The 12,936-nt window shown below is 40.8% G+C and overlaps 1 protein-coding gene across 1 annotated transcript; it reads right to left on the bottom strand.

Moving 5' to 3' along the window:
• Positions 1 to 9,674: 9,674 nt before the first annotated feature.
• LOC143750724 (olfactory receptor 1M1-like) lies at positions 9,675 to 10,679 on the bottom strand. The gene has a single exon (XM_077243899.1). The coding sequence runs from the start codon at positions 10,677 to 10,679 to the stop codon at positions 9,675 to 9,677; it is 1,005 nt and encodes a 334-aa protein (XP_077100014.1).
• Positions 10,680 to 12,936: the final 2,257 nt, after the last annotated feature.

Below are 12,936 nucleotides of genomic sequence, written 5' to 3'. Positions count from 1 at the left end.
ATATGCGCGCAATAGAGACTTGAGCGTCTGATGGAACCTCTCCAAAGCACCCTGGCTTTGCGCATGATAGGCCGAAGACTGGTTTTGTTTAATATGTAATAGCTTCAACACTTGACAAAACACATGTGATGTAAAATTTGACCCTTGGTCGCTCTGGATCACCTCAGGGATGCCAAATATGGAAATGAACTGTGTTAAGGCCCTAACGACTGACTTAGTTGTAATAGACCTTAACGGGTACGCGGCTGGGTACCTGGTGCTCTGACACATAACCGTCAGTAAATATTTACAACCAGATTTAGCAGAAGGCAATGGACCAACACAATCAACAATAAGGTGTGTAAAAGGTTCCCTTACCGCTGGAATAGGCTGCAACGGCGCAGGTTTAATACCCTGATTCGGTTTACCTGTAAGCTGGCATACATGACAGGTCTTAATATACCCAGACACATCCTTTTTCAGTCGAGGCCAAAAGAAATGTTTTAGGACATTGAGGTACGTTTTACGGACACCAAAGTGCCCACACTCGTCATGTGCCACCTTCAAAACAACGGGACGAAACTTCGCTGGCACGACTACCTGAAAAACATCACCTTTCACACCATCTTCACTCACTGGAACCCATTTTCTGAACAGCAATTCCTTATGCAAGAAATAACCCGATGCCACATTACCAATCTCCAAGGCAGGCAGCACACACCGGAACATTTCCTTTAAAGAAACGTCATTGCGCTGCTCTTGAATAACCTCACTAGGAGACAGTGACAAGGGCAACTCAGCCAGAGATGGGACCTGCAAAGGTACATCAACACAGTTAGATTCAGGGAACACATCAAGCTGTAATTTATGCATGGCACGTGTAACCACACAGGCCGGAGAAACTTCCTGCAATGCACCAGAATTCGAACCCGACACAAACTCAGATGGATGTAAAGTGCCTATTGGTGAGGCAGGAGGAGTGCCAGCCCAAACTCTACTACCAGCCAAACCGTTCCCTAAAATAAGATGTATACCCTCAATAGGTAACGTTGAAAGTACACCCACAACTACCTCACCTTGAACCAGTTCACAATCAAGAACCATCCTGTGCAAAGGTGCTGGAAACACACTCAATCCCATCCCACGACTGAGAACGAAGTCACCAGTATCTGTGTCCCCAGCGAAAGGCAACACAGAGCTAACAATGTAGGAGTTGTAGGCCCCCGTATCCCTCAAAATCTTTAATGGGATTTTTACCTTACTCCCCACCAGTGATACAGACCCATCTCGAATGAAAGGAGCATAAGATGCCAAAACATCGGATTCACAAATGGGAGCTAAGCTCACCTCAGCAACACAGTCGGTATTCACGGTTGCAGCAAATGCCACAGGTCTAATATTGGCTTTCGTTCCCTTTGTCTTAGCCTTTAATACAGCACAATCCACCTTCCAATGACACTTTTCATGACAATAGTTACAGAAATCATCAAATGTACGATTTATCCTAATGTCAGGTTTCATATTACCGACTTTCCTCCAACTCACCATATCCGACGGCGCATCAACGCCACTACGTCGCGGACCAAAATCAGAAGCTACATGACGCTCCCAAAAACTGCTCTTATGGAGTAAGACATACTCATCAGCTGCAACAGCAGCGTTCCCAACGGTAACAACTTCTCGCTCCGAGATGTATGTGGAAACACGTTCTGGCAGAGTATTTTTAAACTGTTCCAATATTACCAAATCACACAAACCCTCAAAGGTGGTGACTTCAAGTGCAGTTAACCAACGCCTAAAGTGAGTTGAAAGATCTCTGGCAAACTCGGCATATGTCTGGCCTTTTTCTTTTTCCCATGACCTAAAACGTTGGCGATATGCTTCTGGCACAAGCTCATAAGCTCTAAGAACAGCTGCTTTTATTTGATCATAGCTAGAGCTATGTTCAGGATTTAAAGACGCATACGCTTCTTGTGCTTTCCCAGAAAGCACACACTGAAGCATCAGAGCACAATCACAATCAGGCCAGTTCCTGGCCTTAGCCACACGTTCAAACAACAACAAAAAATGTGTCTGGGTCTTTTTCATTAAATTGTGGCAATAAGCGCAAGTTACTCACATCAAAACGGTCAGATGATCTGGCCTGCTGCCCCCCAAAAGCCTCACTTGACAATAAGCCATTTCTGATCATTGACAATCGATCTCCCTCTAAATCTATTTTTGCCTGTTCGATGTCCTGGCGAATTCTCTCCACTTTCAGCTGCTTTTTAATGTCCAATTCATGTTTCATTTTTTCATGGTCTAACTGCAACATCAATATTTCTTTCTGCTGCTCAAAGGTTAAACCATGTATCGCTGGACTCTGAGAAAAATCTGTTTTAGACACCGACATAACTCCAGCTACTAATAACTTAGATTTAATAGCTAATTTAATGGTTTCTTTTACACGTTTGTCTCCGACCACCTCCACTGAATAATGCTCAGCAATCTGAAGCAGCAGCTCTTTTGTGCACTTATCCAGGGATTCCTGAGATGGAGCAGTAATAAATGCTTCGACTTCAGACATTTTATGCAGCATGCAGCAAACACACAAAAACTAAATAAACAAATTTCACTCAGTGATCAGATAGACACCGACGTTCACCCGTGTGGCCAAAGAGAACTAAGCCCCAATGTGGTTCGGAGCTTCCCCACTATCTAACCAGTACAACTAACTAAGCTCCCCCCTAGTCTTCATGTGGCTAGTTGTGGTGGGTACTTACGCACTAGAGACCGCTGGATCAGGAAAGCGACTGGTTAATCAGCAACCCTCCCGAAACCACGGACATGCTCCCAAGCAACAGCTTTTCCCACGTTCACCACAACACTACCCCCCAACAGCTCAACGAACCCAAAGGGTAACGTCGCTACAACCTACACGGGAAAACCTCGCACCACCTGACAAGACCACACAGGCAAACCGGCCAATGTCAACCGGACCAGCTGATCACAGAACGAACCACACGCAAACAACAACTGTTTATTTAAATCCAAACAAACTAGGAGTAAAAAATAAATAAATAATAATAAACAAATATAGTAGGCTACTTGCTTACCGACAAAGTCATCTTCAAGTGCGTGTCTCTTCTGTTATCCAAACAATCCCCGCATCTGCCCAGACAAACCAGAGAACAAAGCCCACTGAGCGCGCCACACGAGCGCTCCGAACAAACTTCCCGCCTACACACTATACTAAGCAACAAACTGAAATACTAAGTAACAACTATAATTTTCCGTAATCTTACCAAACAATCGCGGTACTAACAGGAAAATCACGGCTGGACGAGCCCCCAATTTGTCACAACCCGGATCAAAGGCCATGACAAATTCAAAGAGGACGCGAAAGATTGCCAAAAGTAAACATTTATTGTAATAACTTAAACAATAAAACTAATAAGTAACAACAAGTAGCGCGTGTTGGTCAGTGACATCAGTGATGTAAATGTGGATGAGTGACTGTTGCAAAGTTGAGTGTTGAAAAATAAAGGTAACAGAACATAATATAATCAACAACAAAACAAAGATGTGCTGCTGGCAGGAGTGAGACCAGGTCAGAGCGAGCGAGAGATTCAAAAGGCCGGAGTATTTATCTTCCCACAGCATCTAGCGCAGGTGCTCCCAATCTGGCGCTGATACCTTCAAAGACAAAAGGGAAACAGTGAACTGCCCAAAACCACACAGCAAAACACCCAACTATGCATGGCCGTCACAACCTCTATGAACTTTAACAGTTTGACATGGCTGCAGTCCATGGGTCCCGCACAGTTCGGGGCACAGCCTACTGTTTATGTTTGTTTGATTTGTTCAGCTATATGCCGGTCAGTAATTATTAACCACATTTCCACTGTCGATATAAACTGTTATTTATCCGTGGGCGATTTCAACCAAGGGGGGCCCCCATCTAAGAGTCAGATGAGTAAATGAGTAAAAAATACCCATTCATAAATACAGTAATTTTTGCTAAATTAATTGAATTAGTATTTTGAACAAATTGGTTGAATGAAGGATTCAACTCATTCATTGATGTCACAATGTTGAATAAAAGATCAGATGTCAACTTAAACGTCTTGGCAGATGAAGAACTGGAGATAAAGACATCAGGAGATTAAAACAGTAAACAGGCAAGAGTACAGACCACACGTGTAGGTCCAGCAGAAGCTAACAACAGGGGCTGCGTTCCAGTCCACTTTTAGACACGCACTTGCGAACTTTCCTAAGCACTTCCCCTCGGGTGAATCCCTGCTGCCATTTTAAGGTACGTTCCACTTCGTGAAGTGGAAGAGGGAAGTTTATATGGACAGACCCTCGCTCCCTCGATTTTGACAGAGGGAGCGAGTCTATTTCATATGTGCACTTCAGGCAGCTCATACCACAGTGCAACACAATTGTGACGTCAACACATATTGCGTTTAATTTACTCCACCACAAACAACTCTATGATATATTAATTATTTTAAAAAAATGTAAACAAGTCAAACACACCTATATACATATAGAATGCTGCATTAAACAATTTCGTAAGAAAAGAAAAAAATCAAGCCCATAGTGGATTCTAAGTGATCAAGGGATGTCACGACTTTTTAATGATATCACGCACGTGGTGAAGAGTAGCCTGATAACAACTTTTAATGCATATATTTGAGATCGATTTGATTCTAGACATTTTGATATAAATTACAGACATGGCATCTGAGGACTATTTCTCGTTTTTCGCAGTTATTTTACTTTATTTCCAGATTCAATCATAGGCTAGTTCTTACGCACTAGAGCATGTTCGCACATGTGCAGTCTTCAAAAACGGTGCTTTAAATCATCGGTTCCCAACAGGGGGGTCTCGGTCCCAGCTCTTTTGGGGGTCGCGTCATATTTTGAAAAGTGTTGAACAGTGAGCATTAAAGCTAGCCTGGTCCACCAGACTCTCATACATTTCATTTGTACGTAGAGTCTGGAACCGCTCTTTTGACAAGCGTTAACTTCCTTGTAGGCGGGTACTCTATTGAAGTCTAAAACTATTGGATCTGCCCAGACTCACTCTGGATCTGCCATAACCAATCGCTAACGTCTGGTCGTGATGTATGCCTGGCGTTCGCCTTAGCCAACTCATTCACCACTAACCGAGCAAGCTGTAAAATCAAACTTTTCCCGAACTCCGTGGGGAGGAGGGCCACAACATCATGGCCACCAACAAAACTAAGCAAAGATTGTTCTTGCTCCAGCTTTAACTTCTTTATGAGCGAGTACATCATGAATCTAGGGCTGCAACAACTAATCGATAAAATCGATTATAATCGATTATGAAAATCGTTGTCAACGAATGTCATTATCGATTAGTTGGTCTGCTTACGTCACGGGGAGCGTTTACTGGTACGCACACACACGCAAGGTCTCTCTCCCTCAGGCGCTCTGCCGAGCGCGCGCGCTACACGGTTTGGAGCAGTCTCTTCTGTCTCGCATGCGCGCTCTTGCTTGCGCGCTCTAGATTTCGAGAGTTTGAACTAATTCGCGGGCATCAGGGAGCCGCAATCAATATGCGGGAGACTCCCGGGACTTCAGGGATGTTGGTATTTTTTCTCGAGCATCAGGTTGTGCAATCAGTTCGCTCGCAACGTAAGTGATGGATTAAAATAGCGCTACCGCAGAAATAGGTTAAATTAAAACGGTGTTTACAAAGAGAAGCATTAAATACAAAGGCAGTTAATAACAGCAGCAGTAAAATATGTTTTTTTAGTCACTGTACTCAGTGGTTTTCAGCGAATGCTTGTGCACTAGGGATGGGCATTCGATTAAATTTTCTTAGTCGATCGTCGGGAGAATTAACGATCGACTATCGATTAATCATTAATATTTTTTTATTCAAATTCATTATTTATTTAACTTTTTATAAATTAAAAAGGCAATGAAGATACAAAAATACAGCGTGTTTTTCCTCGATTAGATCTTTATTACAAGATGATCAACTTGTGGCAGTAAAACTGGACGTTCGGTTAGGCTAAACTTGAAGATATATATGCGCTGCGGTGCTCGAAAGCAACGGAACCTGCAGCTGTGAGTTGGCGTTCTTAAACAGAGACCCTTGTTTGTTCCAAAATAATAAATAATAATAAAAAATCATGTTAAACAATAACTTAACCAAAAACATAATAATACTTAGATCTGACAGGTTTTGTCAAAATGTAACTCAAAACTATCCAAGAACGAAGTCGAGAAAGAGGGTGAGAGAGATTACTGTAACAATCAATTAGGCTAGGCTACTTAACAAAGCCTCATATAAAATAACTAGTAACTCACATACAACTTCTACACCAGTCTACTGATTTTTGTTGAGAAAGATAAGCATGTTGATGACATGATCGGGGGTCAGACGCGACCGCAACTTGACCGTCAAGCCTCGTTTACACTTTCGCCTGGCTCTGCAGCGCGAGTCTCCGCAGACTGCGCGCGCACCTACCCAAACAGACGAGTCGTTTATACTCGACGCGCTCGCCTGTGAAACACCGAATACCGCAATGACGTCATTTTTGCCGCGCTAATCTTCGCGCTCGTGCGGACGCCTCGAGTGTAAACAAGGCTTCAGTCCAGCCGCTGAAAACACCTGCTCTGAGGAGACTGACGTTGCCGGGATGCACAGGTACCTCCGCGCTAACTTGACCAGCCCGGGGAACACGTTCACTTTCCGCAGCAGCATTAGTTTAATGATAATCGATAACAAATTAACGTGATCGACGAAATTCTTAATGATCAATAATCGATCGTCGATTAAACATGCCCATCCCTATTGTGCACTAATGCATAATTTCTCCTGTCCTTTACTCAAGCCTGTTAGCTTGCTGGGTAACGTTACCTCCATTCCGTTCTCTTTTTATAGCATTTGTCTACTAAGTTTTAATTGTTTTTCAAACGCGATCTACTGCGCCTCTACATTCACACAATTGTTTTCAGTCTTTCTATATTTATTTAATCAATTTATCCTTATATTATATTCTTTTATATATTATATATATAATATATATTATATTCTTTATCCTTATATTCCTTATATATAATTACTTTTAAATAAAAATTAAATGAATTATATATTTTAGATGTTTTTAGTTTGTTTTTAGTTCAGATATTCACATCTGAACAACATGTCTGTGTAAATTTGTTTTAACAAAAAATGTGTTAAAACATAATATGTTGGATATCATTTTTTTAACAATAATCATGTTTGTCAACTTGCCCTCAGCAATTATCATTAAAAACAATGCAAATATTGATATTAGTAAAACTCAATGTGTGGCTTTTGCACTTTTTAAAGTACACTTTTACACATAAATACCCTGATTTACGGTTTTATTTAGTTATAATAAAAAAAAATGTAATTTTATTTCTATCCGATTAATCGATTAATCGAAAAAATTATCGTCCGATTAATCGATTATCAAAATAATCGTTAGTTGCAGCCCTACATGAATCCATTTTTGTCTTATCCTGAGTCACTATGGTACACCTATAATAAGTGTTTATATTGGAACTATTTTACACTGGTTCAGATCGTACCCCTGCGGTGTAGCCGCATGTCTATGACGAGTCACGCAGGCACTGGGCTACACCGCAGCGGTACAACCCAAACCAGTGTAAAATAAAGAGAGAAGTAACTCTGGCTACAATGTGCCTGGAACAACATGTCTGGAAACTCGTTCTAAGGGCACTCCGGTCCGTAGAAAAGCTGAAGTTTGTCCACGGGGTGAAGGTCTGAAGGCAGGTTGGAGTAACTGGTACCCCGGGACTGGTACTGGGCCGGGGCGCCTTCGTGCGACCACCTCCACGGCACGGCCCGGGTGAAAGCTGCTGCTGGGGCCGGGCGGGAGGGGGCGGAGGTCGCAGGAGGACGCGTTTGTCAAGTATAGCTGTCAACTGGATCAGACTCGGTATGCTAGCACACCTGAAGGTGGCAGCACAGCCGAACCATCATCTCCAGAGGGCTCCAGCTCACCTTGTGATGCGCCTAATGAGAAGCTGGGCCATTCGGCATCCTCAGAACGCGACTGGCCAGAGAACTCATCCGGAAACCATGCGGGTTGCAATGGGAAAGAGGGGGGTGTGGACCGAGGATAATTCGTCGGCTTGTTACCACACCATCTGCCTCAGGTCACCCTGGCCACCAGCCAAAGTATTCCCTCTCGTGGAGAGAGTAGATCAGGGTGTGGATGAGGGGACTCTCGCTCTCGGTCATCGAGTCTCGACCATAACATTGCGATGGTCATGTTTGCGCAGTGCGAACATGACGCATTCACAAACCCTGTCTGAGCGTGATCGAAGTCCACACACGTCAAACAGCATTCGTGCCCATCAGCTGAATCTATTAGACTACCACACTCAGAAATACACGGGCAGAACGTCTTTAAAAAGACGTGCCATGTGCAAGCTCTTTTTGTGAGAGAAAAGCTTGCAGCAGTGCTGAAGCGCCCAGGGAGAAACACACACGCTGTTGCAGACCACTGCACAGATCAGCAGGCAGGAATGTAAAACTCGCTGGAAAGCAACGTCACACCAACACCGACTGGAAGCTGCTCATATAGAAGATTCTCGAAGATAATCAGAGAATAGTATGCAGGAGTGAAGAGGACCTCTTGGCTCCAAAGCAAAAACATATCTGCATGTTGCCATCTTACTTCCTTATACCCACGAGGTGGGGCGGAGTTACGCTATGCAAAATCCGCAGACCCATGTCCTTTCTTTGCCATTGGCTCATTTTGTAATACTCGAAGTTGATAGGCTTTCTAAGCGAAAACTCATTCGCCGTCACGATGTAACTCGTAGTGACTACGAAAGGGAACAGTTATTTTTGCTGTTCCACAAGCACCACCTAGCCAGTTGCATAAACTTAACCACTATGTTAAGACTGTGGCTACTCCATGGGAAGTAGTAAACTTTACGATACCATTATTTTTATTTAATTAATTTGTGTCTTTAACAGTCAATGTTCCTGTTGCTATGTAATATTCTGTGTAAAACAAAGCTGATTTGCTAAGGTAACCTTAGTTATCGCCACAGTTGTTATTGTTAGCCTACCACTCTAAAATAATAATTATTCCATAAGGGATCTTTATCTTTTGTGTAAAAACATTAAGAATCTTTCTTACATTTAATGATATTTATACAAAAATAACCATGGTATTGTATATTAATGCCAGCGTCTTTTTTTCTTCTTTTCGTTATACATTGCAAATTAATGGAAGATAAAGGATTCATGTGCCATAGCTGACTTTGCTGATTGTTTTTTATTTTAATATTAATATAAAATAATTTAAGGAATAAGTTCACTGAAGCACATGCCTGCATTATATAGTCTTGGGCCACTCTCAAGAAAATAACTTCACCCCGCTAAAGCAACAAACACCTGCTAATGTGCCATTACACATAATGGTGGGAATAAGTGATTAATTATGAAAAAATAAACATTGAAAAATATTATAAATTCACAGTGACAGGAGTGTTTCAAAAAACGTTTGACAGTCAAAAAAAAAAGAGATGTAATAAAGAGCGTTGTTTCATTCTAGCATGTCTATTTTATACAAAAAAACAGAAGAACAAAGTCTCATTCAAGCAGATAATAAAAGCAGTTCACCAGTAAAATAAGTTTAATATAATAACAAGAAACAAACCCTTTTAAATCATTTTTGATTTCTCCAATTGAATTTCATATTTCTTTCCTGAGTTGTGTTCACCTTGCTTCGTTTGTACAGTTCTTTTATGGATTGCATGACCTCCTCTGTCTTTAGAGTGTATATGATGGGATTCAGCATAGGTGGTATTGTCTGCGTCAAAGAATTGTTAATTAACCTGGAGTTTGGATGGATAGGTGTTGTGGCAGCTGCGATGTTATTTATTAAAAGTGGGATATAAAAAACTGCCACCAATGTGAGATGTGAAGTGCAGGTTTTCATGGCTTTGATTCGGTCAGCACCATGAGCAATCTTAAGCAAAGCCAGAGCAATGTATAAATATGAAATGAGGATCAGTACTGGAGGCATGCAAATCAGAAAACCAAAGCAAATTTTTCCCATCAGTAAATTTAAGGAATTATCATTACAAGCTAGTCTACATATAGGGCCATAATCACAGAAATAACTATTAACCACATTAGAACCACAAATAGAGAGTCTATTCAGCAAACCCACATGTACAGAAAAATAAGTCCCAGATAAAATCCAAATAACACCTATGTTCAGAAACATGGCTGTTTTGGTAACAATAGCATGATACTGTAGAGGAAAACAAATAGCAACCAGTCTGTCATAAGCCAAGACAAGTAGTGTCAAAGACTGCAGATTCATGAAATGATATACAAAAAACATATTTATGAAGCAAACTTCATATGAAACGTCCTGGTGTTCAAACAAAAATGTGTCAATGATATTTGGAATCAAAGTTGAGCTTCCACAGAGATCAGAAAGGGCCAGATGGAAAACAGCAATGTATTTGGCTGTGTGAAGTCTGCGGGCCAAATAAATGATATACATGATAAATGAATTCCCTAAAACAGTCACAACATACACAAAAGACAAGAACACATAGTAGTATTTCACATGTGGAACATTAGAAAAGCCGTTGAGGAAAAATGTTGCAGGACGAACAAAGGTCACATTTGCAGAGGTGTTTGACTGAATGGAGCTCATGATAGCAGTTGTCTGGCTTTTTGTGTCACCTGTGATCAAAAACAGAGAATATTCAAGTAATAATTTAATTTCTAGTCACAGTGCATTTCTGAACAAAAATGCTTGAATATTCTTTAACATACTCACAATGAACTAATAATTAATGTCATTTGCAGTAAAACCATAGAAGAGAAACAGAGGAAACACATAGTCTACCTTCTCCTGGTGCCACCATCTCACTATTTCACCAGCCATCAGTCAAATATATAGTAGATCATTCTCTTGCACTTGAGACTTTAGTTCATGGATCAACACTTATCCCTACAGACTTGAGGAAAATGAGGCAGGAGTAAATCGATACAAGCATGTGACAACATAAAAACTTACCTTAAAGATTAAGAATCTATTGCTAAACAGATACTGTACAAACTCATTGTAACAGTAATAACTAATAATAATTACAGTAAAACTGCATAAAAAGTGATTTTTTTGAAATTATGAAATGAAATTATGAAATGAAATTATTTTCCTCTTACTTGTATGGAAAGCCTACATAGCACCCTGTGCAAAAGTATATTTACTAAGCAGTTAAAATTATGGGTGGAAAGTATTTTCTGAAAAATTAAGTTTTTCATTTCCCATTCTTTCTTAAAAAAGTACATGGGGTGAGAAACAAATACATAAAAAAGAAACCCATCAGGAGGCGTAATAACGTACTCGTTTACATACGTAACCTCGGTTCTCTCTTGAAGAGGGAACGAGTATTGCGTAAGTTGCTTACGCTACGGGTTAAGTCATCTTTTCTCGAGATATTGAAGCCAAAAATTATCCTTAATTTTTCATTTATTGTCAACGCAGTGCAGCAGCCAGCAGACCTAGAGCAGGCCATCTTGCGTGCTCATTGGCTGCCGTGCGGCAACTGCTGCAGCCTACCACTGAGCCTCGCGCGTGACCTCGCACCCTCTACGCATCATAGCCCGCCAGAATGTGGGTTGGCATAGCGTATAAAAGACAGGCTCGGAAGATGCATCACTGGTTTCATCAGCTGAAGCGAAAATCGCTCGTGGCGCCTGCACGGTTGGGTTAATCAATACTCGTTCCCTCTTCTAGATAGAACCGAGGTTACGCATGTAACCGAGTACATTCTCTTACAAGAGGTTCTCTCGTATTGCGTAAGTTGCTCGATTACAATCGAGATGCTATTAGCACGATTAGATGCTATTTAAAAAATGGCGGTCACAAGTATCTGTTTGTCTTGTTGGTCACGCTAACCCCGCCCCCAGCCGCTGACGTAAGCGGTTCTTACTTCTAGACCAGCAATGATTTGGTGCTACTTAGGAACAGTGTTGTGCAAGTTACTTCCAAACTGTAATACATTATACATTACTTGTTACTGTTATTTAAAAGTAATTCATTACCTTACAATATTACTGTCTCAGAATTGTAATGCGTTACATTACTCCTGTATTACTTTTGAGTTACTTTCACCAAAATAACTATACAGAAGTAGAACTTAACATTCTAAAATGACTAGGGCTGTAACAATATGCGATATGAAACCGAAATCGGGCACTCAGATCCACGAACCTGCAGAATCGCGACACAACCCTTCCAACTCCCAGCGTTATCCATACCGTCCAGATCCAATGCTACCACATCTTTAAATTACTATTAGTATTATTTGAAGTTAACTTAACATTATAAAATACGTAGACCTACACCACAAAACTAGCTGAGGATAAATTATTTAAAATTTGGGAATTCCAGCGTAATGGACATGACATTTGCAGTCAAAACTTGAAATATAAATTCTCAGAAAATACATTAATACCAAAATATTGAAACGTATGTTTATCCATAGGCTCCTCCTTGAAAGGAGTCCAGACATTAGAAAAATATCAGTCTACACATGCGTTTTATATTTAATATTAGGGAAATAGACAGTCATGCGTGACAAAAACAATCTTTAACTTTTAGGAGGCAACGATTTTTTTTTGTTGTAATTCTGTGAATTACACTGCGAAAATCGGATGAAGAAGGGTTGGCTCTCCACAGAACATAAAGTATTCATTTATTTTTTATTTTCCGTGTTCGCATTTATGAGGAAAAAACAATGTTACAGACGTGACAGTTCTCCGTTACGGACGTTAAAAGACTGCTTTAAAACTTTCACAGAGGCCTTACACAGAAGACACAAAGCCTTTCTTTAAAGTGAATTTCGTTTTGTATTAATTGTATAATAATTTTAATCAATGTTTCATCAACCAATTGCCTGGAT

Source organism: Siphateles boraxobius, unplaced genomic scaffold (assembly GCF_051911475.1).
Source record: "Siphateles boraxobius isolate OS27281-9 unplaced genomic scaffold, OSU_SipBor_1 25, whole genome shotgun sequence".
Classification (NCBI taxonomy): Eukaryota; Metazoa; Chordata; class Actinopteri; order Cypriniformes; family Leuciscidae; genus Siphateles; species Siphateles boraxobius.
Note: the sequence above shows the minus strand (reverse complement) of the source record. Positions and strands in the feature narration are given on the sequence as shown.

Bases quoted from the DNA above. Each gene is read 5' to 3' on its own strand.
- LOC143750724 (XM_077243899.1), bottom strand. From the start codon at position 10,679: ATGAGCTCCATTCAGTCAAACACCTCTGCAAATGTGACCTTTGTTCGT.